The 27,038-nt window shown below is 37.1% G+C and overlaps 1 protein-coding gene across 6 annotated transcripts; it reads right to left on the bottom strand.

Moving 5' to 3' along the window:
* Nucleotides 1–1,261: 1,261 nt before the first annotated feature.
* On the bottom strand, nucleotides 1,262–23,604 carry ppp6r3 (protein phosphatase 6, regulatory subunit 3). 6 transcript variants are annotated; one of them, XM_015338356.2, is made up of 26 exons: nucleotides 23,407–23,604; nucleotides 19,331–19,485; nucleotides 18,774–19,009; nucleotides 18,028–18,214; nucleotides 17,492–17,629; nucleotides 16,323–16,388; nucleotides 15,949–16,061; nucleotides 15,381–15,494; nucleotides 14,899–15,028; nucleotides 14,250–14,402; nucleotides 13,813–13,971; nucleotides 13,667–13,731; nucleotides 12,076–12,191; nucleotides 11,594–11,679; nucleotides 10,980–11,066; nucleotides 10,656–10,753; nucleotides 9,846–9,900; nucleotides 9,494–9,624; nucleotides 8,514–8,635; nucleotides 7,877–8,054; nucleotides 7,009–7,106; nucleotides 6,479–6,659; nucleotides 5,364–5,381; nucleotides 4,005–4,127; nucleotides 3,119–3,205; nucleotides 1,262–2,365 (listed from the first exon to the last, which is right to left on the bottom strand). In XM_015338356.2, the coding sequence occupies exons 3-26, from the start codon at nucleotides 18,998–19,000 to the stop codon at nucleotides 2,314–2,316; spliced, it is 2,784 nt and encodes a 927-aa protein (XP_015193842.1). In that variant the 5' UTR covers nucleotides 19,001–19,009; nucleotides 19,331–19,485; nucleotides 23,407–23,604; the 3' UTR covers nucleotides 1,262–2,313. The 6 variants fall into 6 exon arrangements, with proteins under 6 accessions (XP_015193842.1, XP_015193843.1, XP_015193846.1 ...); XM_015338357.2 differs by having other exon boundaries at nucleotides 10,656–10,735; XM_015338360.2 differs by having other exon boundaries at nucleotides 10,656–10,702.
* Nucleotides 23,605–27,038: the final 3,434 nt, after the last annotated feature.

Below are 27,038 nucleotides of genomic sequence, written 5' to 3'. Positions count from 1 at the left end.
TATACGAGTACCACATAGTATGTCTACAAAAAAGACTACCTCAATTCACAAGCCTGGGTACTCTTAGCTCCCATATGGACAAGAGCTCCCTCTTCAGGGCTAAAATAAAATAGCAATTTAAAGAACTAAAAAGTATCACCAGTTGTCTACTGATCTGTTGATTGCTTGCTTAATCACATTTATGTATAAATCATATGCCAATAGGCAATGTTATTTTCTGAAAATAAACCAATGTGTCTTTCATTTGTTTCTTCATCAGAATGTTAGGGCAGAGCATAAAATGCTTTATTTTCACACTGCTTAATTTAGGCTTCTTTTTATAAAGCCATAGTTAAGACACTCATGTTGACGCTAACAAAACTGAAATTAAAAAACTCTCAGACTTAGCTTTTCTTCTTAGCTAGCAGGGTATGGCTAGCTAACTGTCATATTAACAACTATATACTGATCTTGCCATTTCATAAGTTTTAAAAATTATCTTGAGTACAAAGGCAGATTGTAAATGGTTAAAATAAACACTAAGGAAAATGTGATCAATTTTAAAAGTTCAGTTACTTAATTCTTTGGCCCTCCATCACAAAATAATGAAGGAATAGTAGAAGTTACCCCAGATATTTAAAATGAGTGGTACAAATCTACATTTTAGTTTGTGATCAGACAGAAACCTATAACTCCTATGTACACTACTTGGTTGTAAACAAAAAAAAAAAAGTTCCCTTATAAACCTAAACAGCTTTTAAGAATAAATTTGTGCATGGACTAAATATTGAAATACCTGCGTATCCAGTCATGCAGCTGCCTTCTGTTGCCATGCCACCAGTTGTCATGACGGGTAAGAGGAAAAGGATGCAGCATATAGCATATCCAGGCAACTCTACAGCAGTCAAAGCCATGACAGAAGTGAAGTGAAAGTTCATCAACTTCTGAGAATGAGTCACTGCATTGCCAAATACACAGAAGCTCAATATAAATTAACTTGGGTTTTCTGGTGTCACCTGAATGCCACAACCCAACTTAGACTTGTCAAGATCTTATATTAAATTTCAGTGCAGAAGACATTACATCCAGCGTTCACAAAGACTACTTAAAATAGGTGAAATAAAATTAAACAGACACCAAGCAGATTTTCTTTCAGCAGTGTTCAGGTATTATAGCTGTATTGGTTCATCAAATCATTATCAGTCCATAAAGAAATTAAACAAGGTACATGAGATTGCCTACCAGAGGCTGAGCTCTTAGAATAAAAATTAAAACACACTGCTGATGTAAAAGGGAAATTTTTAATCCACCTGAATTCTGAATTTCTGGCACTGACTGCTTTCTCATTTCATAATATGCAAGATAGAACGTCAACGCAAATATCAGGGATATATCAACTATTATTCATAATATGTATTCCTATGGTAAAATAGAACTTCTTCCAGGTCATTTAAAAGGTATAAAGATTGACTTCAGTGAATGAATACATCGTTCAGAGGACTTGCAGTTACAAGCCTTCAGCAAGAGCTGACACCACTCAATAGCTACAGTACGTGCATCTGAAACCATTTTCTGGGGTTTTCACCTGCAGGGGGGATGTACAGTTTAATCTTGTGAAACAAGAGAACAAGCGTATGGCTCTTTTAGTAACATTACACATTATCAACTACTTCTCAATAAATAAAAGTTAAAAACTATACCAAAGGTTTTCAAATCTTGCTTATGTTTAAAGGATACAAGAAACATTTACAAATAATACCGGTAGCAAAAAACCCTTTGTTGAATATTTAAAATTATACTTTTCTCTAATAATCAGCTTAATAAGGAAACAGACCAAAATAGGTTGCAGATTAACATATTCGTGGTAGCCATTGTTTTAACTTGGAAAGAAATTAAATATCTGATTTTGTGCAAGAGGATACCCTATCAAAAACTGCTTAATTATTTGGTCACACCAAGTATTCCAATTGGGATGTTCACTTAGATATTTTCGGTTTCTGTATACATTTTTTATAAAATACTTTATTCATACAATCATTTTAACTATAGCAACATGACTATTAACTTGAGTGGCAAGATATCAGACAGATCATAAGAACAACAGTATATAAACAAATGCAAAAAAGTTCTCTGTATCCATTAGAGTCTTCATACAGTTCGAACTTTCTGTACAACTGTCTGTAAAGTCTTGTATGAATATTGCTGGTCCTGAACTGGTGAAGTTAGTGCAGCAGTGGCTGGCTTTGACTGGCTCTGGTGGTGTGCCTCCAGTGAACCCTACTGGAACCCCCTGGATAAAAGCTTCTCAGACAGAAGCAGGAAACTGGCATCACATCAAGCTGGGCCATTAACTGCAGCCTCTGGTGAAGGGACACGTTGATCTGTTCTGAAAAACAGAATTTTGCACTTTGTGATGTACAATTTGTATCTTAAATATTAAGACCACCTCATTTCTAAGAAGAACCAAATCATAAAATGTCATCAGAAAGTCAAATAGTCAAAAGTTTTACAGAGTATTCCTAAGGTACAGTGTACCCACATTGAACAGAAAACATAAAGGACATTATATTTAAATTAATACTTGTGATATGCTATAATTACATTAATGGTTTCAAATTTTTTAAAGTGGAGAGTATTGTGTAAATGAATTTCTAGAAAGTCTCAACTACACTGCAGCATCTAACTCTCCGTTATGGCAGAGAAACTGATGCCTAAGTCCATACATGTTAGATCAAAAGCAGTGTTTAATTTTTAGGACTTTGTAACAAAGGTCAACTAATTTTTTAAGCATTGCTCTAAAAAATTTAATTAGTAGTCTGAGAAACTATAAAACCAAGTGGCTAGCCAAAAGTATTACCATAGAATATACTTAGACCAGTTGTTTAGTTTATGTACATTTACCAACTCAAAATACAAACTACAATTTTCACTGAAAAAAATCTCAGCTACCACTAATCAACAAAAGGAATTTCTTAATTCAAAAGACTTAACCTAAAGATTATGATTTAAAACTATTGTCTATGTTAAGCCTAACAGCACTTAAAACATACATGGTAGTAAAAATGGCATTCTATACATAGAACTAAAAAGCTCAACAGAAGAACACCATCCACTCCCATTGTCTCATAATGTGACTTACTTGGCTTCCTCCATAGCAGTTACTTCATCATGGGGACCATTTAAAGTTTCATTTGATGGAGATTTTGATTTCTCCAAGTGCTTTAAGCTGTTGAGAAAAAGACTTAATACATCTCACAGAAACCAACTTTCTAACAGCTTGGGAGTAAAGGACATTACTAACATCAGTGGAATATTAATGAGAAACCCTGAAGAGAACAACTGGAGAATAAGGAAATGGAGGCAGACTTCAAGTCCTTCCCTTTCAAGAGGTCACAGTAATGAGCTCTGTACAGCACGCTTACTGCCTCACAGACATTACCACAAGCACACAGAAGGCTGTAGGGGTCACTGTCACCAAGAGTCCAGGTCAAGGAAGACCACACTGCCCATAAAACTGTCCGAATGCTACCGCTTGTGGAAACCAAGTCACAGCTGGGTACTGACATGACACAGGCTCTCACAACAATCACAGAGCTTAAACTGGGATCAGGCAAGGGCTTGTACTGGTGGAGTCACTCAAAAAATGGATTTTACTTAAGTTTATTGGGATTGGCTCATTAATTTCTGCACACTTAATATGAAAACCATCTATAATGAAGTGTGAATTAAAATAGTAACAACAGATTTTAAAGCATCAGAATTCTTGGAAAATAAAGATAGGAAAAACGCAAAATTATGCCTTCTAAATGTTAGAAGGTGTTGTATCACTTTCAAATATTAATAGCTTGAAATACAAATAGGAAAGGAAACTACAAATTTGTAATACAAATCTAAAAAATACACTAATTTGACTTCTGAAACTCCACGATTTATACTGCCAGAGTTACTCAATCAAAATGCTCTGCAGCTTGTAAATACTAGAGGGAGTCAAGTTATACTAATAATTATTTCAGAGATTGTATTACCTCTGCTTCTGACAGTTACTGGCAAGCTGTGGTGATGTAGGAACACTCTTATCAGTCTCTGCAGTGTCTGGAACTGCATATTTCACAGACGCATCTTCAGAGGTAGACAATTTTTCTTCCTCACTACAAAAAAAAGAGATGCCTATTTGATGACGAACTACACATCAACAGTGCAAGTTTCTAACTTAAAAAATGAACATGTATCAGATGCATGCAACATGGAAATAAAGGTCAAATTAATGCAACAGAACGGTATAAATAAATGTGCCAACTGCATTAACACAAATGAGTATAGAGGTCCTGAGAGTTCCATGAAACATTTTCAGAAATGGGATGCTTGGCAATGTTTAAGTAATGAGTTACCATTCTGGATTCTCACCTCAAACATTCAAGATTAGTAGAAATGTTTAAGCATATAATTTACTACATAACAGTAATTAAGGGAACAAAAAGATTTTACATGAGTCATTAAAATATCTGACAATATTAAGGCATAAAGGCTAGTAAGGAATCTTGCTTTTAACTGCAAAACTCTATAGTATGTAGGAAGGAAAACCTGATAAATTACTTTGGTTTGAAAAAATGTTTTCCATACCTTTAAAAAACACCTCTTTCAGAATGACATCAAAATAGTTGATGTACATTACCTACCTAGTATCACAACACTCAAAAGATCTTAAAAGTATGCTAGCTTTACAGAAAAACTTTAAGAAGTTTTTAAGAAAACGCTTCACTTAAAATGAGAAAGTCTTACCAAAGAATAATGAAAAACAATGTTAAAACCAAAACAAAATACTTAATTTTTAGATTTTAAAACTCAAAGACATCTAGAAAGACGGGTAATATGAACACTTCTTTTATTTTATAAGGGGAATGGTTGCCACAGTACCCCAGGAGTGGACAAAGAGGTTTATTAAATATAAATAAGCCTACTGTTAATGTGTAGGGCACTGAGCTACCATTATTCTTCTCCCTAACTGCAACCTAGCAACAATTCTATGCACTGTAACTTCAGTTTGATGGAACAAAATCTGACGTTTTCCAAACCGAGCAGAATAAAACAAAAGCTTTAACACTGACAAAGCTTTGCAATGTTCTTTATCTGCCACTGGGATAGAAGGGGAAGGGGAAACATACAGAAGGGGAAAGAGAGGGAATGGGTCCCACAGAAGTCAGCTGGGCCTTATTAACAATTATCTGTCCTACACTATAAGAAAATAGAAGAAACATAGCAATATTGAAAAAACGACAATACCCACAGTTCACATTTGAATTTGAAAAACATGCAAATGGAGATGACAGACTTGAAGTGGCTGACATGAAAACATACACAGCGTGTCCCTTATTTGCTGTACATACCGAAAGGATTTCAACACTCTGAAGCCACACGCACGCCAAAGAGAAAGAGGAAGCTCATGTTGTAAGCGTTGCAGGTAAAGAACGTTTCCATACAAACAAAAACAGATTCTCAGCCATTGCTAAAGTATTCTGAAGGGTTCATTTTTTGGTCTGTCGTATGAAAAAGTGTTCACCAGTTTATATTACTTTGAGATTTGCTGCAAAGGTATTAAGGTAGAATAGTAAATAAGACACTGAAGAAAGCAAGAAAATTGAGATGCGACTTCTTGATTTTACAATAATGTATTACACAACACCCCTGTACTTTTTTACGAATATTCTCCTTGTGATGATACTACAAATCACGTGATTTTTTTCCCCCACATTGCGAATAACAAAAGCCAACTTTAATGCTCCAAAGAAGCAATATGAAGGAACATTTTGAAACCTCCGCCAAATGTAGAGTGAAGAGGAAGGCGTCATACGACTCGTTTCATGTTGAGTGCCTGCATCACCATCTGCTAACCAGTATGTGTGCGAGCCAGCACAGAGCCTATGCAGTGAAGTGGAGAGATGCGTGATACAGTTCACTGCGTTTTCCTTTATATGTTTGTTATGATACACTCTTACTTTCTATAAGAATCATTTTTTGGTTTAGACTTCATCATGGACCTTTAAGGTGTTAAAAAATGAAAACTACAGTGTGTAACAAGCAAATGAAGTGGTAACTGTAGAGTACTTTACTTATAACTAGGTAAGCAGTTTTTTAAAATTAAAAACAAACCACAGTATGAATGTTTTTTTTTTTTATGGAAAAAAAGCTGGGGTGACATTTTTGGGGACTGAAAAAAATCATTTCCATTATTTCTTCATGGAGGGAAGTTATACATTTTTCCTTTTACAAATTTTTGCTATACAACAGGGCTTCTGGGAACAAATCACGCTCATAAAAAGTGGTACGGGAGTGGAAAAAAATAAACATTAAAAGCCAAACCCAAGGTCTCCTGCAAAGGTCGTCTTAATTAGAATAATATAGAAACATAAAACTTCGAAGAACACAATGCAACCTTGGCATTGTGTAGTCAGTATAAACAACGTAAATGTTTTTTCTTGGGTTACAGTAATCACAACGTTACCTTTTAAAAACAGCAGTTTCAGTTTTGGCATCTACAGTAAGGCTGACTGTCTCCTTCATCGAGCCATTGGTGACAGTCTCCGTTATTCGGTCCTCCTCCTCCTCTCCATCAGAACCTGCGTCCATCTTCGCACTGGGTGCTGCCTGTGGGTGAGTACTGTCTACTGGCCACCTCTCCATTTCTAGAAAACAAAGCAATGTAACAGGACAATGAGAAAATAAACTGGATTGTGAACAAGTTTTGAAAATGTAGTGGCAGTTTAAAAAAAGCATCTTAAGAAACCCTTATTTGCAAAAAAACATCAATTTCTTGATAAAACTCTTGATAAAATCAACAAGAAGAATTTACTGAAAAACTGCAAAAATAATACGCCATTATAGCAAAAATAATATGCTATTATATAAAAGTAGGTGAAAATAGTTTCAGCATGACAAGCAATACAAAAGTTAGCATTCACATCTGCACATCTGGCCAGAAAAGTTTGGAAGTGACCATAATAAAAAGCTAGCTGGGGGAGGGGAAACACCAACCTTCTGGTTGTGCCGGCAAATTCACACCCAGGGGGTCAGCAGTCTCCGAACTAGTCTCCATGGCCACTGGGGAGCTGCTTCTTAAAGGATCTTTGGGGCTTGAATAAAACCAAAATATAATCAGGCTTACACTGTGCCCTGCAGAAGAAAACACCTTAAAATTCACCCACATTTCACCTCCAGGTCAATTGATTAAAACCCCCAAAATGCAAGTAGAAGAATATGCAATATTTTTGGGGAAAATTGCTTTCAGAATACAAGCTTTGCGAAAGGGTATCTGCAGAGTGTTTGACAAGATATTTTACTCAACAGAAAACTTTAAAAAACGCATCAGAACGTACTGCATACTGTAAAGACGTGGAGAAGTTAAGTTTTAGATGTAAAATATGTGAAGAATGCATCCAACAGGCTAGATACATCTATAATGAGCTGGAGGAATCTTACTGCATCAACACCTATTGGAGTAATTATCCATCCCGCAGCTTTAAATGGAGGGTTATATTCTGTTTATGTAACATTATATATGAAATAATTCCCGGGGGGGAAACACTACAGCTGCACTGACAGCATGTGTCATGAAACGTACTTTTACTCAAACATTTGACTACTTTTTAGTTTATTTCAGTAACGGGTTTGAATAAAAGTAACACCCAAATAAAGCAAACCGGAGTTTAGGAGATTAAGCACTTAACACACCCTTCAATGTATTTTTAATATTCCAACTCTTATTGGTCAATAACGACACTACAAAAAAAACTTTCTAAAGTCACATACAGGTTTCTGAAAATTTTATTCTGACTTAAATGTAAAGTTTTCAAAAAAGGGAAAAAGGCATCGACCACATCAAGTGCTAAAAAACATTTCACACCTTATTTCTGGTGAGAAGTCAGTGAAATCTGCCCAACCGCCTTCTTTTCCTGATATGGGCTCACTTGAATTCCAGCCCTCAGAAGAGCCCACTGTCACTGGAGCTGCAGACTGAGCCACTACTGCAGTACTTCCTGTGTCCATAGGTATATCATCAAAATTAGCTGTCCACCCAGGGGCTGAAAAACAGCAGCAACATCCACCTCTTCTAAAAATACTCCACTACAAATTAACATATATAAAAAAACTTACTGGCTCCCCTATGGTTTTATAAAATCGGAAAAAGAATCCAGAGACACGACAGACACAATAATGACCAATTAAGGACCGATATAGAAAACAATAGCATTCCTAAAATGGCCAAGTACTGCTTTTGCCTCAGGACTAACCATAACTAGGCCTGCTCATTTGACAGGCACTGTGTTACAGTGGTATTAATGACAGGAGCTATCAGTACTGATGAAGACAGTCAATTCCATTGAACCAATGAGCTGGGAGACCCAATACTATAGGAACATGGCCATAGTTATGTTTTGGTCATTTAGAAACATTTAAATAGAAAAATGTACTAAAGTTTACCATGAAAGATACTTTAATAGGCAAGGCCATTTTTTTTACTGTTAATCATATTAAATTACCTTCATTTGCATCAACTTCCATTCTATCATCTGAATTTGTGTTTGGAGGTTCAAATGGATCTCTTTTTACATCTTCTTCTTCTGAATCTGTACTTTCTTCACTATCAGTGCTGCCAGAACTCCTAAAAAAAGCAAGACAAAATATCATACGTCAACACAGTTTGAACCTAGATAAGGTCTTGTGTCCTCTTCCAATGAAAAATACTGATTAGACAAGGTTGAGACATACCCTTCCCAGTTGCATTAATGTACTGCAATTGTAATTAACATAGTAGTTAAGCTACATTTTTCTAGTCCATAACACCATGATGTGATAGTGGTCAGATGCTCCCTCATCTTTAGAGCTTAATTAACCCATTTTTCCAAGTGTTTGTGTGACCTCCCATTTTTTATTTTACTGTTCCGATTTCAAAACAAAAAAGGGTTGAGAAAGCAAACCGCATGATCTGAAGTTGATCAAATTCTTGTACAATGCATTACTATGTCCATATTGAGAATAAAGTACAATTTTGGTCTCTCGCAACAGGTCAAGAGAAGAGCAACCACAGAAACTCCTGGGCTAGGGGGGAATATCCTACACGGACAAGCTAGAAGAACAGAACCTTCTTAGTCTTTCACTAGAACACAGACTATAAGGGACAAAATTGAAGCATTAAATATCCTCCAAAGGCATAAAAAAAGTCAACCCAGTGGAGTGCTGCAGAATGAACAGTGAAACACAAACTAAAATGAGTGCACTAGTGTATCTGATGAGTGCAAGAGGAACTCCATTTAAAACTGAGAACAAGGGACATTTCTTTACAGAAAGGGGAGAGCGAGTATGGAATAAACTGTCCTTGTAGTTGAAGCCTATATCCTTGCTTCTGTCAAGAAAAGGCTGAAGAGGTCCTTAAATCAATTGGCTACTAACAAGAGGAAGTCATTTGGCCTGTTTGAATCTCACGTTATCCTATTCTATAGTCTTAAACATAATTCATTACCTGGGACGCCTCTGAGATTCTGGTGCAAAAGTTACATCCTTTTCATCCCAAATATCCTCTTCATCAGATCCAGCATCCTCAAACTGCTGGATTTTTTCCTTACAACATGCCTCAAAAAGAGCTATGTTTGCCTGTCAAAAAAATTGACAATATATCACACAGAAATCTAGTAAAATAAATCAAATCCTTTTAAATCCATTTAAACATAAAATCTGAAAAATATTATCTAATGGCACAAGTGATCTAGGGAAATTAACTATTATTAATATTAATTACTATTACTTTTAATAGTTTTGAATAAACATCAGCATGCATTACATTTCTAGTCACAAAAACTAAAAGAAATACTCACACTTTCATTTGTATTCAAAGAAAAATTGATGTCTGATATTCTATCAAAGGGAATACTGCAATAATAAAGAAGGCAACATTTAAGTAGGCATAAATTTGAAAGATTCACTATACTAACTCATGTGACATACTCTCAATCTCATTAAATTAATAAGAATATAGCTCGAGAGTTCAAAGAATAGGACAGTGATGTCAACCAGCCACCCTCATTTTAGAAAATGAAAAAAATACTCCCACCAAGACCAAACCAACCAGTGACATTTTGATTTAAAAGAACATCCACCCAGCAGTGCAGAAAAATACCATAAGGTTCAAAAGATTAGGGCATCAGATGCAATTACCTCCCGCTTTCACACATTGGAATCCTATGATTTTACAAAAGTATAATGCATATCAATGATACGCAGACAAAGCTTGTGCATCTAGTCCTCAAACATGTGCCAACAAAGCTAGCAGGGCACGACTGAAATATTTACGTACAGGTAGGAGATACATAGCATACGGAAAAAAGGAAACAGTCCTGGATAGTTAATCTTGAATAGGATAAGAAACTAAATGGTCCAATAAACCGAACATTTACATCAATGATCTATCAAATTAAACAAACATTTGTAAATAAATCAATGTATTCAATACATTTATAGACCATTTTGTGTTCAGTAAGCAAATATTCCCCATTGAAAATACCCAACCATGAAAACTAAATATATATAAAACTGATAACTAAACTCTTCCTCCATATTTGCTTTGGTTTAATAAGTGACTATGAAAGAAACTCAATTTTATGCAAACATGCATTATGAGTACTCACTCCACGACATCATCCTGATCTGCAAACTCCTCGTCATTGAAGCCAAACTGCTCAATAAAATTGGACGTCATTTGTTGCATCTGATAATCAGAAAAGGCCTGGCAAACCCAGGACCAACGATAATGATATAGTCTTGACACTACAAAACCTTTAATATCTCAATGAAACAGTTAATATTGAACAAAGTATCAAATCAGCAAATGAAAAGGACTCATTTACAAGACAATTGCACTATACATACAATTATGAATGTTTGAAACAGACCAGCAACAATTTGTAACAACTTTAATGATGAAAAATGACCTTTCCCCGTTACAGACTTACTTGTTGTAAAGATGAATCCTGATGAAACCCACTTTCCTTAAAGTCAACCTCATCATCACTGGATGAATGAATATGATGTGTATTTACCTGGTAACACAAAAAGAAATATAAAACATCAGAAGACTGCTTAAAAGTAGAAACCCATAGCTAAAAATTACCCAACTAAGCTATTTTTCAAGAAACAAAACATTAAAAAATGAATTACTACAAATTAATTCATGAACAGTTCCCTACAAACCAATGGGTATACAGCTCATAATTTGTACTTAGATTTTATTTGCTTAGAAAAAGTGTTTCCAAGTTTAACTGCTGTATAAAACTATTGAACAATTTCATGAAGTGTACAAAAACTGAATTGTTGGCTCTAGTTTAGAAATTTATGTAAGCAATTCATTCCACAATACCTAACACTTAGGTTGTAAAGGTCACAATAATCTTAAGTAAGCATATTTTTAAACCGTAAGGAAAGCACAACTTAACCTGAAAAATACTTTCACCAAGCATAATTTATTTCAGCCAACTGGCGCAGACACAAAAAGCGAACCATACAACTTTACTGAATTTATACAGCTTCAAGAGAAGGAAAGCAGGATCCATTTTCAATGTCAACTTACTAGATCTACAGTATTTTTCTTATTTGTTTCTGCTAATGGACCAGATGTAAATGCTTCCCAGCGTTCCCTGACATCATCTGGTAGGTCTAGATTAAAGACAAGAAAGTTCAGTGTATTATAACACTCATAACGTTAAACATGAACCACAGCAAAAATCCTAAAGGCTGCACTCTAGGTATGCACACTATTCCAAACTTTGAAATGAATGAGTAAACTAACAAGCATGAAGTGCAGCTAGGTTTCTTAAAATAAAATGTAAGGGGTTAGTCAATATATGGTACACAGACCTGCTGTAGATTCTAGTGTTAAAGCTCAGCTGCCTACCACTGTCTACAATAAACTCTTAAGGTACGTCCAAACCACAATGTGTTACTGAGGTAAATGCCACACACTGGGAAAAAAAAACTAAGATTCAAAGCAAATCCAATAATTCAATATTGACTGTATATTTCATGTTTGCCTCAAATACAGAAACAATTTACCTGAAATAAGTTGCTGTATTAGTGCACTGTTAGGCCCCTTCTCGCTATTATGCACAATAGAATTGGCTATCCTAGTCAAGTGGCCCATGTATCCTCTCCGCCTTCCTCCTTCTGATCTAAAAGAAGGAATTACATCATGATTAGTTTCATCTCTTGTAATCAACCTTGGTGAAACATTAGATCCAACTTATGTTTTTCAAGCCTTAAAACCTATTTATTGCAGCTTAAAAAAAACATTGTGAGAAAAGTGATAATTAAAACAGGTTTCAAATCAAAAGGCATGGAAAGCTATCAAGCCCTCAAATTGCCTCAATTCTGAAAACAGTAAAGTTCCAATCAGAACAGTATGAAACACTAGAGTGGGAAAGAAAATACTTGGGGTTTCACTTGGTCACAAAATGGGAATTTAAGGATATAGATCACTTTCAAATCATTTGGTGCTTTCACTTTTACTAACCAGTCACTTCCCAGTTCTGCGTACCTCACCCCTGCCCATTCATCAGCAACCACTCCATGTAATTAACGTCTGTTTTTGTTTTTAGTGTTTAGAGCTCTTGTCATCAAGGACTGCTTTCTCCAAGTTTCAAAGCAATGAGACATTAATTATAAACATCTCGGTTTCCACATTAATATCGCTATTTAATATTGAGAAACATGCCACATGAATAGAAACGAATCGTATTCAAGGCTAAGTTTTACATTATTTCAGACAGCAGGTGCTCATGAAGACTAGAAGTGCAGCAGATTTATCTACTGGTACAGTATGTTTATGGTGACTTAGCAGTGCTTGCACACTAACCCTTCCCCCACTGTGAACTGAGACCATGGGCACACTTGTTAAAGACTAAGATACTTCTGTAATTAGCATTTTTAAAACCACAAAGTATCGGCATTACATTGTAATTCAAGTAAGACTGGTTTCCATGGAGTTATTGAGGCCAGATGTACCGACCTAATAATACACATATATAGAAATCCTGAGGAGGCGGGGCACCAACAGCTGCGCTTAAACCCACAACAAAGCTTAAATCAAGGCAATCCAAATAGGTTTTAGCGTTCTTCTAGTGTTCAATCTGGTGAAATTTTGTGTTAATCAGTAAAAAAACAAATCAGTTTTATTTATTCCTAAGTGGTAGCTTTGGCTGTGAAACAAGTTTTATAATACTGCTGGTAGTACGACTTGGTAGTCAGTTGGCAGTGAAGACCATGCTAGTGGATGAATAAAGCCAGATGTTATATCCAAGTTTAACCACTCCAGAACAAAGACAAACATTATAACTCAGGAAAATACAACTGCTACCTATGGCACTTGGAAAATGGCTAGCAATATAGACAAATGTAATAAGGGATTTACAGATTAATCGTGGTCCTACCATGTAGTATTCAGTTCTCATTTCATGGTTCTCAGTTTCCTGTATAAGGATACTTCTGCTTGGTCCAACTGGAACTTGGAGTATGACAGTTCAGGCCAAACCAACACCCTTAAGCCAGGGTATCATAGTCCTTCATCGGTCCTACATTTACCTCCAGCAGTTATAGTCTCAATGACCACCCCTTTATACGTTAAAACTAAATTAATTCCACTACTTACTGTTCCTTCTCGTTCGATTCCCACGCATCAAGTATTCTCTGTAGTAACTGGCATTTCTGAAACAACTAAAACAATGAAACAAAAGTTTACTACAGTGCTTTCTTTGAAGTATAATTTCAGCTTAACAAAAAAAAATCTTTACTCACATGTTTTACAAGGACATTATCCCTGACTTGTTCTTCACCAGCATCTCTGTTGATTTCTGCATTTTCATTTTGGGCTGGCGGGATTGCTAGTATCATTGCAGTGCAGATTTCTACTTGGAGGTGAAGGAAATTATTCCATATGTATTTAAAATACATATCCTAAAGGTAAAATGAGAGAAAAAAAGCTGATAAAGTAAAAACTAATATTCATTAGTCCCCTTATTTTTATTTAATAACACTTAGGGAACTGTGGCAACTTCTTCCCAGGCAAAACTAAGTACAAACTAACTTTCAGCGATTTTTATCTAAAACGGTACCACATTCAAGCAGAAACTGACCTTCAGACCCATGTGGAATTGAAAAGGAAGCACAATATGAAATACAAAAGAGTGAAACATTTTAAGAAACCAAACTGCACAAAGAAACCTCTGACTTACAAGTATGACTCCAACAGTGTTAAGATCAATCAGCTCCAAGTTTATGATATGTGTGTTTGTCTGGAGAAGGCTAGCCACTAATCTGACCACATTCAATCGAGTGTTGCCAACAGGTGGATCTAACACACCCCATGTAGTTTTCATGACATTTTTCTGCAAGAAAAATAAAACAGGCAACAATATGAAGAGCTTTCTGAAAGCATGTTTTCCCAGTCTCCCTGCAAACAAGATAGGCGTTTGTAAAACTTTACACAAAAGACGTTCTAGCTTTCTGCAAATAGTTTTATTAATAGATCCAAGTGGAAATGTCATGCTTGGACACAGAATCTTTAAGTAAACAAAGACTACAATCACAGATGGCACTGGAAACTAGCTTGTTTCATACATGCTATGATAAGACGGCCTATAAATGACGGAATCAATCAGACTTAAAAAAGGAAACTCTTACAACAGGAGCAAATACTGTCTTCATCTTATAAATACCAGCACAACGGTTATTATACATGATACGTAATACAGTTACAGACATAGTAAATACATATTTAAATTGTATAGGTGGAAGAAATACCAATACGATTTTAGAAATAGAAAAAAGACTTTCAGAATATGGTCCTCATTTTACTAAAAACTTAACACACAGTGTTAGTACCTTTGGGGGCTCAAGCAGCAGTTGGTGGAAGTGTTTCAGCTGCGGCCTGATGGCTTCTAAAACACTCTGATTGACTGAAAATGAAGGGTGATTCAAACCAGGAGGGCAAATCTCTAAATGGCCTTCAAAGCTACAAGACAAAAATAAGTTAATTTCACCAGACGATTAATACAAAGATAGTCTTAATGCTTAAAGTATTTTTTTTATTAGATTTTTAGTTTTAATTTTTCTTCCACTGCCCAGATTCAACTTAAGTGTGAACTGTACCGGAGAATCATTCATGCATACTGCAGGACAAGGCAAACATTTGGCATTGCCTTGGAACAATGTTTGCCAGGCAATGGAGCCTTAAGCCTCAAAATAAAATATATTCTGACATTTCAGAAAATAGGTTCACAGAACACAAAACAATCAATTAAATATGAATGGCATAGAAGTAAATCACTGCAACTGTTAAATTCAAAACAATGGTTCACACTTACGCAGGCCTGCGGGTCTCAAAAAGTGTCAGAAGTATCTGGATAACACTGACAATTGCAGATTCATTTTTTTCTTTGTCGAAAATGTTGGACAGTAACTGCTCAACTGTTTCCTGTCTGTAATGAGAGATTAACATCCTTTGCACAAAGAGGGAATGCTTCAAAAGTATATAATCCAATCCAATACAAAGTATACCCATATAATTTTATAAAACTAAATATAAAAATACTTCCATAAAATCATAAAAGATACAACTATGAACTAGTTTTCATTAGCATTTATACAGAATTTGGAAAGTGAAGATTTTTACAACATTAATATTCAAAGATTTTAGCAGATATTTGGTTTTCTTATACTGACTGACACCATACATGGCCTATTCCCTTTGAAATCCTTAAATGCCCACAGGTGTTGTCCATAACTGAGTCACCCAAATTTCAGAGCAGCTCCTCACAGTTTTAACAAATTACCACAAAAACGGCAATATCAGTCACTATGCAATGTTTTTCTAGTACTTCATTCTCCTGGCTTGTTTTATATTGCTGCCTCTTAAGGTGAAGTTAAGCATACTTTTCCAGTGTGGCCAGTAAGGGATCAGGTTCTGTGCAGCCCTGTACTTGGAACATCTGGTCTCTGCTTAGGCGAATTATTTCACATAGTGACTGGGATGCATTTGAATGCCTCTGAAAAACAAAAATAAACAAGATTTAAATAGGGCACATGAAAAATAATTTTACTTAAAAAGTTGGGGGAAATCACTTGCGCAAATCATAATGCAAAATATATATTTGTTACTAAAAGGAAGTTTTCATTTGAAGTTAGCAGTGCTGATAAAAGGATAATAGGAATCAGATATACCAGTGGTGAAAAAACTCTATAAAAAGCAATATAATCCAAAACAAAAAATAGCAGAGTTAAAAAAAACAACAACAAATCAGTCTTACATCTTCATCCTGATTTGGCTGTACCATATCTACAAGTCGCTGGATAACCTTCTCTTCGTTCAACCACTAAAACCAAGCAAATAAGAACAAATTAATACGAAATATCAAATAAAAATGGAGATTCATCCATGAAGAATGTTTGATTTTATATTAAGCTCTGACATCAAACAGGCCCATCTTCTTTCACCATTATTACTGCTAAATTTGGAAAACATTTGTAATGGGTTCATGTATATTATACTCCACCATAAACCCAAGGATGTACACCTCTCAATTTGGCTTGAATGGTTAATAGCTTTATAAAACACCCATATTTAAAAAGCTTTTTAGAAAGGTAATGCATCTTTTGTATTTTAAAATACTTAATTTTAAGAAACATAAAAATAAATACATAAAAACACAAAAACAAAAACATCCATACAAAACACAAACAGCAAATAATTGCTTATACCTTTTTTACACTTTTCTTAAGAACAGTCAAATATATGATAGAGGTAATCCAATCACTCTCGTATGTGTAAAACAGACAGGGATATGTACAGTGCTCAGTCTTTTTCAAAACATTCAAGAAAGGCACTGTGAAGTCCCTGTCCTACAAAATAAAATCCTCACCACTGTAATTGAGGAGATCATCTAATTGAGTCAGCCCTTGAAACAGGGCACAATGAAAGATTTCCATTCTTTAACAACATTTGTTTGGCCACAATCATTCCAAACATCAGTGCTGATTGTTCTTTCATTGTTAGTTTGAGAGTTGCTCCTGAACAAACGCAACTATTTCAGGATCTGGGGGTATATTTTTCCCAAGCAATTTCAAGTACCACTGAAATATTTCTATCCAAAATTTACATCATTCCAGACAAAGCCAGAAAAGATGTGCAAGAGTGTCACCAGAATACCTGTAAAGAAGAGGCTGACGGACATATCGTTTCCAATTTAGTTTTAGAGAAATGAAGTCCGATTATGACCTTGTGCAGTATGATCAGATGTCTAACATTAATAAGAGCAACTTTTGTGAGTATGGCTCAAGCCATTAGAATTCTCATTGGCTTTTCAATGAATTCTGAAAAATTAATTGTAACACTAACTAACCAACTGATCTGAAAAGGTTCACCTGTAACATTAAATTCATTAATCGCAAAAGTTTATAAATTTAAATTTCCACTCACATTTAAAACATCTTGCCTAAGTTGCTGTGGTTCAATGCATGTCAGCATCCTGAGAAGCAAGTCCATAATAGCAGAGGTCCCTATATGCTTAATCATTAAATCCACAAAGTCTTCTTTTTTCCGAAGGAATTCCACAATCTAAGATGGAAAATAAAAACTTTTAAAACGCATGACAAAAATAATCCAAGAATGACAAAAAACTTCCAACAATCCTCTCAAATGCTTAATACTCTTAATTTGTATGAATAAAAAAATAAATTAACTGCCTGTTAACAAAAAAGCACAATGTTCCCTTTAACAAGTGCTTTGCTAAAACGATCCTTAATAAAATATCACAGACTAGGTTACACGAATGTTGTTTAAGTCAAATCCGATAGAAAACAGAAGCCAAATTAAAGATCTCTGTAATCTTCAAATAAAATTAAATACACATACTAAAGAGCTGCACGCATTAATCACTAATGACAAGATCTGGGATACAAATTCACACCACCACAAATTATAAAACTGTTAAGATTTCCAAACTGGATGCTTACCTGTTCTGGTTTTCTGCTGATAAGAATGCTCAACACCTTACTAAAAAAGCTAGCCAATAAAGGGTTAAGAGGAGACTCATTTTGTAGAAACCCATACAGTTTCATTAGTAAACTTTCATCTTCCCCTAGTCTGTCATTGACTTGTGCCACATCTGAAGTTAGGAGTTCACAGGATATGTTTGGATACCTGAAATTTCCAAGAGACAGTCAATAGATAAATACAAGCCCTTAAAATTCTCAGCAAACAACTACTATAAATAAACTCAAGCAGCTAGAATTTTACTACGGAATACACATTTTAAGCTTGTAATGAAAAACGTAGACAGAAGATTTTCTTTCCAACCACTGTCAAACCATGTCTGCTAAAACTGTACAATGGAATATCAGTGATAAGCTTGGTCCGCCACCCAGCAACCTAATCTCAGAGGAATAAACAAACTCCATTAAACCCACAATTTAATTTTTTTTTACATCTCATTCCTAATAAAATTAGAAATAACTAGGAAGGGCTGCAACATTGCGGACAAAAAGAGGTGAAACTCAAATTACACTGCACATTCAGCTTTCCACCCCCACCAAAGGAATGTGCTCAGCAGAAACTGACACCCTGAATCCAGGAGGATGTAGTACAAAGTGGACCAATTCTATCCCCTCAATACTCTAACCACAGGCATGTCGTATCGCCAGAAATAGGTTATTTTTCTTTGCTTTTCGGATTTCAAAAGGAACCACTAGAATGTACATACTTGTATCTGATCTTTTCATCCATGTCTTCAGAGGGCTCCTGTGTTATAAAGGTTACGAGATCCTCCATGCACTGTGGCTTCACCAGAAATTCCACCAGCTTGCGGTTTTGAGCTTTACACTCCTGCAAGACATCCTCCTCATCCATAACCTCCGTGAGAGTGACATCCTCCTTCTCCAGCAGCGTGTCTATATGGGATGTCGTGTGCAGATCGAACTTCCAAAACATGATGTGCTACTGGAAGAAAAACAAAATAACATTTGATCAGAACTAACACGCAAACTAGGTCCCCCTTCACATTAATATACAACAACCAGCATAGTTAGGGCCTAGTTCAGCTTTGAAAGCTGACTTGATTTTAATTATTTATTCACTGGAGCACTAAGACGAGCACCCCCAGTGACATCCGCAATTGTATTTCCCCCTGCATTTTTACTGAAATCTATTCCCAATCCACCATTATCACGCAACACCGGAAAAACTGTGAATCCAATTATACCTTCAATATTAACATTCCTTAACAAAAGCATTCAGTAAACACAAATTAGAAATACTTACCTGGTTGAATCAGTAACCTCAAAGAAAAATATTAATCAAAAATAAAATGTTTGTGTTCTTTTTGAGATCTTGCCCATTACAGGCTTTCCAAGCAGCAGAAACAGGAGAAACCCTTTGATATACCAGACAGAAGCAGCAGAGAAATCAGCATGCACCTGTAAGACAGAGGCACAGAAGAACTCATTTCAAAATTATTCAGATACTGGCACTTTTCTTAGACATGACAATATTTTAACATTACACTTTAAAGAAAATTATCCCACTGACAGATATTAAAACCATAAGGCCTAAAAATGTAGACCTTTCAACCTATTCTGATTGCAGACACCTTTTAACAAAATTAGAGAAGCATAATTAAATAATGCTGCTAATTATTTTAAAAAGGCAGTACTACAGCACCTAAACAGTGCAAGAACTGTTAGATCACATCCTTTGTGCCACGTCTACACCGTAATACATCAAAGACTAAATATTTCCCTTTTGTTTATAGGGATTCTGTAGAGAACCTCATACGATCTTCAGATTCCCAGTCCACTTAAAAAAAAAAACACTTCACCTAGATATTCATCAAAAAGCAAAACAACTGCTCATATTATGGTCCATATTGGAAACTTCATACAAAATGCAATTCAGGAAATAAAAATACCTATTTAAAACGTAATCCAGAACTTTTAAACACTGCAATATTTTTTGTAAATCCTTGACAATTGGATCAGACACTATAAATCAAACCTCTTAACAGTAAGCTAATGTTAGTGAGTCACTTAGAATTAACTTTTGTTATTCTCCTTCAATGAACGTGTGACTGTAAAAACTTTTTTGTACCTGCCACTGAACTACAGACATATCCTTCACTATAGTAGTTAACTAATGATTTAAGAAGGTCAAAACAGTTATCAAGAGGCGTGTATTGCACCCAGCAAACATAATTATAACTAATTTAATAACTGAAACCACTCAAGTATCAGCAAGAGACAAACCTGAAAGAGCTCAGCAAAATATGCACAGTGGACTTAAACCCATGATTTAGTGTTAGTCATTCTTTGGGTTTGCACTTCCTTGTTGTGACATCATAGCTATAGAATGCTTTGACACCAAAAAAGAAACTGAAGCCATCCTTCCAAGATCCTTGTGGGACTCAAAGCAAAGCATGAATAGCCAAACTCTGCCCCTCCAGAGGTAAAGGTACTCTGACAAATGAATGTTATGTACAAATTTACTACAAAAGACTAACATTTATGACACATGTACCAACCTGCAGTACCCTGATAAACAAGAGTAAATTACTACAACTCATTCTAAAAACCTTTGGCAAATTGCTTAACAGTATCTTCTCAAAAAGAAAACAATTTTAAATGACTGATAAATTAACCATATCTCAGCCAGTTTTACCATAATATTTTTTCTCAGAATCCCCAAAAGATACAATGTTTATCAAAACAAAAACTGAATAGGACTGCCAAGCAGGACTGGGTATCAATTTTTTTTACGGTAGTTAAGTGATGCAGCTTAGCTTTTCAGCTCTGTCTTTGGGAAGGCAACCAAAAGAATAAAGCAAATACATTCATGAAGGTGAAAGGTGACAGGAGAGAAATCTGGATTTCTCCTGGCCTAGTTTTCTTTCTCATGAATGGTGGAGAGGAAGGAAAGCTTTTAATAGATTCTTCAAGGGGCTGGGCTATGCATAGGTGCTGGACTTGGTCCAAAACCTCACAATCGTAAGACGAGAAACTGCACCTCCTAATGTGGATATTAATGCCCTACTGGACTAAGCTGCAACTTATAACTTTGATAAAAAAAAATATCCCACTAAAAAATAAACTAAGAAATAAACTTCCCTTTTTGGTTCAACAAACATCATTATCCAAACATTTGCTTCACATTCACCACTCTATTAGTGTACAATAATGCTTCACGTAATTTACTTCTATTTTTTATGACTTAAAAGTCATTAAATTATTTCAGAATGCAAATACTATAGTAAATCTGTACCAACTACCAACTTGAATTCTGGGATTTTAATTTCACTTTTTTTGCAGTGGTATCAGCAGAAGAAAGCAAGCACTTGAACTCATGACAGATTAAATTAAAAGTAAAGATGAACAGATCACGACGCTGCTTATTAACGGGTGTCCAATCATTAGAAACTCCAAGACAAACAAATGACAGTTCAATCTAAAAAAAGGTATAACATTTATATTTCATCAAACCAAAAGAATGAAGAGTTTTGCTCATCTTCCATACTTGGCTGTCACATGGTGTGAGATCACAACCTCCAGTCTAAGAGACATGATACTTAGGAATAGTGACTGGTGATGCAGAAGCTAAACGACTTAAGAATTAGGGGCAAGCCTTAATGCAGAATGACGACTCTACGCATATTATGTTTTCCACTGTACATTTTGCAGGCCCTTTTATAGATTCTATTAAAAACACTAACTGTAAAATGCAAACTTGAGTGGGAATCCAAGACATCTGAAGCACTGGTACTCAATACCAGTGCTGGAATACTATTGTACCTGCTGTGTTTTGTTACTCTTGGGCCCTTTATCTCCAGTGCTAATTACCTGTAACCGATCTGCTTACTGATTTAGACTTTTTCTGCATTCAGTCCTTGATTTCAGAAATGCCATCATCACACATCTCTTCATGCAATCTCTTCTCAACCTTTCAATTCAGAAATCGCTCCCTTATCTCTGACTAAACATCTATAGGTGATCAACTGATCGACAGACACGTGGGACCGAGACTATCTGACAACTCCCAGTGAGTCAGGATTTTAAAATAATTAGTCCGTGATCAACACTTCCCTGGACCAAACTCCGAGGAATCCACACACAGGTTATCCAGGACCAGCACCGAGAGACACCGTAAAAATATATTTTTAAAACCAAGGCCTGAGTGCAATAAAAAGCCTAACAAAAAGCAGAAATGACTGGCAGCTATTAGCACAGTGGTGATTAAATGCCCAGCACACACATGCCCAGGTACTCCATGACCAGGACTGAGAATCACTGACCTAAAGCTTGAATGTGATTTGTCTTAATAAGGGACCACTACTACTCTACTAAATCATAAAAAGACTTGCATACAATACTTCTGCAATATAGTCGTCATGTTTGGACAACATTTAAAACGCCCAACATCTTTATGCAGACGAAGCAGTATCTCAGCAATTATAAAAAAGTTTATGCTACATATCTAATCCTCTCCTGTGGGTACGACTTCATTTTCTCAAAATACTATGCCAAATCGGCGCAAGTAACTATATTGTATATAAACGTATATACACATAGACAGTAATTTTAAGCCAGAAATCGTTTCGCTAATTACAAAACTGACCATTGTGGCGAAAACAAAAAGGCACATAATGCAGCTAATGTGGAAGTCCGGTCAACTTTGTTACACGATAAAGGAAGTATACGACCAAAACACTGCTGCAAAATGTTGATGTTGGAAGGTGGGTTCCTCATCTGTCAGGCCCAAGCCTTGAAATATTCAAGTCCCTAAGCGTTATTACATTCAGCAGTGTGGGTTCACGACTCGTGAACTTAGATGTAACATCGCTAAAAAGATTTAAACCCCCACACAACTAAAATGACACTTCGAGAGGTGGAAATAAAAAGCGAGCAAACCGGAGCGATGTTTTACCCAAGTTCGCGTCGCGGCGGGAGGCAAACCGGAAAATCGCCGAATCAAGAAACTGAACTTCCCAAGCCAGGGGCAGATACCCGCACCAGCCGAGCTGGAGACGGATAAACGCGAAAAGCACAAACAGACGATAACACAGCCTGGAAACACACTTCGCGATTACGCCGAGCCGACGGGGGGGGGACGGACAAAACACGAACTTGTCAACCGGCTTTTTCGGCACGCTTTTAACACGAAAGAACCGGAACAGAGCCGGCACAAAGCATGCACACAAACCAGACGAAAGAGTCACACGGCCACAGTCGCACCCGTTCTGAAACTTAATAAAAGAAGAAAACAAACCCCAACCACTCTGACTCTGCAAAACAGCGGAGTTGCGAACTAGTCCTCTCTGACCAATAGCAAGAACTGCATGGACTACGTACCGACAAACAGAGGGGAAATGGCGACCGCCAGGCATGTAGCTTTTGAAAACGTTTTTGCTACGAGCGTTTCGGACATAAACCGCGAAGGAAACGGGGAATCGTATTTTAAAAAAAAATAAAATGTTTACAGCAGGCGGGAAAAATAGATAAGACCATCTACCAGGACCTTCCAAGATGGCGGATCTATCAACTTCAGCGACCCCTCCCCCCATACATAACTGCCACACCTGCCACTCAAGCTGCCAGCGCGTCTGTGATTGGGCTAAAACGACGTCAGTCAAGCTCAGCCTCCCTCCATACAGAAGAGCGATTTGTCGAGCCGACTGTCAATCATATTAGCAGCGTGACGCGTTACGCACACTTCTCTCAGGCGTGATTGGTTACGTTTTGCAGACGGCCGGCACTGCGATAGAAACTGCGGTCGACGTTTGCCATTTTGGTGCCTTTCTTTTTGGAGTTCATCGCGACACGGAAGCGTGGTGTTGGAGCCAAGATGGATCCAGTTTCACACTCGCCTCTGGGCGTTGTAAGCTGATTGGCCGAGGCCGTCGTCAGTCAAACCAGTATCCCGCACGACTCAAAAGGAAGAAAAGTGAATCGCTCCACTTTTGAGGGTTTAAAACACTTCGCAACTTTGAGCGGCCGTGAACTGCACGGCGGCGCTCACTCACCGAGAAACTAACGAGCCCGCATATCGGGGCGAAAATGTCTTACTGTAATAAAATATTGCATCAGTCGCCCTACCTTCAACGCCCCATCCAACTCGCTTTCGGATTCGCCGCGAACGTTTTTCCTCAGTTGTTTTCAACGCCTTAGCAACAATGTGACGTCGCTATGATTGACATGATTGACATTTGCTGCGTCCAATCACCACCTCGGGATGACGAGTACCGGCGAGCCCGATCGCCAATGGTGTGAACGGAAAAGCGGGTTTTGTTGTTTTTTTTTTGACTGATACGGGCCTCTGTCTCTGAGTGCGAGCGAAACTGGTTTGAAGTCAAGTCAGCTAGATGGGTCGGCACTCGCTGGGTCTTTAGGGGGGTTATTTGGTATAGTGAGTAACTAGCCACACACAAGATTAAGTAAAACTATTAACATAATCTACCATAATGAGCGCAACTGGGAAATAATAAAAAAGACGTGTAAATCTCATGAAGCCTGCGAAGTTCTGATGGAAAAAAATACTTAAATTATGATTTAACCCAGTCTAATGTCTTTAAAGAAGAATACCAGATAAATCTGTCAAGTAGAGGTTTAAGACAATTTTGCATGTACATATGCAAAAGACAAAAACACTCCAATACTATTAAGATTCAGACTCCCTTAAGGAACTGACTTTTCTGTGTACTGTATACTGTATATCCTGCTGTCTTCTAAGCTGTATCTTTCAGGTTTAATCTTTAGAATCTAGGAAACCAAAACGCTAACAGAAAACAGAAAGGCAATTGCCCGAACCACTGTTGTGGTAAAACATTTTAAAGGCCACCAGCTCCATAGTTAGGTGCTGAATAAACATTTTATGCAGTTAACTCCTAAGGGCAAAGTTTTTCCCTTCAAATTGCACCGAAACACAATGACCACCATAAAGGAGGAAGAGAACCTTTCCTAGGCAATTATCAGGGTATGTATGTTGTTGAGCTCTACTTTATTATACCTCTGATGAGGCAGCTTCAATAAAGATGCAGTTACACAGTCTCATGACTGAACATTTTTATATTTTCAGATTGAACCTCAATGGCTCCGGCTTTATTGCCATACTTGATGACTATCGGGTCCTGAAGACTGGGACATATTGAACTGCAATCAGTGGTTGTACATTTTGCAATCAAAGTAATTTGTTACAAATGTTCAGTGCCAAAGGATTACAATTTATTTAATAGAACATGTCGGTTGCTGAATTTATCAATAGCTTACAGGTGTTCCTTTAAAACAGGCAATAAAGCTGGTTGTTTCAGGACCGGGTCTGGAGGTCCCTGTTATGGGGACTCAGAAGAAGCATTACTGTGATACTCAAGTATCAGGGTTTACCAGCTCCTGTCCCAGAAGGCTGGTGTGTCAGGAGGTGTTTCAAGTCTCTTGAAAGCAGCTGTGCCCGAAGAGCTAACAGAAGCTTTTAAACTGGCCCATTAAAGCCATTAAAGCAATATTGAGTTGACTCAGGTTTGGTGTTTAAGAGCCCTGTTGGACTGAAAGCCTGTAGACACACTGGTCCTCCAGAATCAGGGTTCAGGAGCCCTGGCACACAGTAGTATATGTCAAATATATGATCAACATGCATTAGGGCACTAGGGAAAATTAAACGTTAACTACAAAGCATTGCCACAGGTGACAAAGGTGTTTCTATGTTCAAATATATTTCTTGTAATATTATCATATTATCAACTCTTTAATACATGTTAAGAACATATAGAGATATTATTTCTCATAGACATCCCTTCATGTCTTCAATCCTTCTTGCTCTGTCACTAAGTAGACTTAATCCTATATGGAAAAAAACCAATGCTTTGGCACATGTAGTCTGGAGGCAAGAAAGGAGTAAGTGAAATCTTCAATTCGGTCTCTGGTGAACAGTGCCTTCATCTCTGTTGCAAGTGTCGCGGGTGGCTCTGTGTGTGTGAGCAGCCAAGGCTCGTACACCTGCTGCGTGCAGTATCCTGTCCCCAGATATGAGGACTGAAGCGAATCTCCACCCCTTGGCCTCAGGAGGGGGCAGCTCTGGCTGACAGCAGTGTGGCCTGATAAAGTGAGCAGTTTCCGCGGACAAATAAAGCCTCACACATGCGAGGGAGGGCTTGCAGCACACGGGCTGTGATAAACAGGACTGATCCGACAGAGCTGACAGCTGCCACGTCACCTGGACACATGTGACTGCTGCCTTCATGAAAAGTGAAGTCGGAAAAGGGCGCTGGACCTAAAGAAAGGGGGAAGTGTAGTGGTCACAGACCAAGAGATGAAGCCATTAGACAGTGATGTTCCACAGTCCTATTGCATAAGGGCATTCCAGGATCTCCCTGGAGCTGAAAAGCAATTCCGTTTGCTGATCTCTCAGCACTGTTGCACTTGCTTTGTGTGTGTTGGCACTAACTACAGGTGCACAGATGTGCGTCGCTTAGATTTACATTCTGCGCCTGTGATTTTCTTGGTGTCCTGTTGCAATGGTACGGTTCTCTGGGTAAAGAAAATGGGCAGGTCTCCTTAACAGCTTGTTTACTTGATTACACTGCAACGCTGGACAAAGCTACATACACAACAGTATGAGCAAGAGCACTGAAGAATAAACCATATAACACTGAAGAAAGGAGAGAATAATCACACCTTACTTGTGTCTTATGTGCGTGCGCTCTGCCAGTTGTTTCCCAGGTGTGCCTGGATATCCCTGTCTTCTTACATCCCTCAGTTGTTGAAATGGGGTCAGCTGCAGTGTGGTGTACCTCAGTGTTGCTGTAGCACACTGTATACTGTGCACACCATAATGCAGGGCAGGAATACTACAGTATGTTCAGAGCAGCGTAAAAAACAAGAACTGGCATCTGACCCTTAGATTATGTGCGGATCAGAAACTGGCGGATTACAAAACCGTCGCTAAGATTTGTGTGCCAATCGCAGCTGTGTTAATCGTTAGAAGCCTTGTA

This window comes from Lepisosteus oculatus, chromosome 21 (assembly GCF_040954835.1).
Source record: "Lepisosteus oculatus isolate fLepOcu1 chromosome 21, fLepOcu1.hap2, whole genome shotgun sequence".
NCBI classification, from domain to species: domain Eukaryota; kingdom Metazoa; phylum Chordata; class Actinopteri; order Semionotiformes; family Lepisosteidae; genus Lepisosteus; species Lepisosteus oculatus.
The sequence above is the reverse complement of the archived record's forward strand: the minus strand, read 5'-3'. Positions and strand labels throughout refer to the sequence as shown.

Bases quoted from the DNA above. Each gene is read 5' to 3' on its own strand.
- ppp6r3 (XM_015338356.2), bottom strand. From the start codon at position 19,000: ATGTTTTGGAAGTTCGATCTGCACACGACATCCCATATAGACACGCTG. The intron at 12,192-13,666 runs GTAAGTAGTGGA...TCCTTCTTTTAG, and splicing joins GAATCGAACGAGAAGGAACA to ATCAGAAGGAGGAAGGCGGA. The intron at 3,206-4,004 runs GTAATACAATCT...TTTTCTCAACAG, and splicing joins AGTAACTGTCAGAAGCAGAG to CTTAAAGCACTTGGAGAAAT.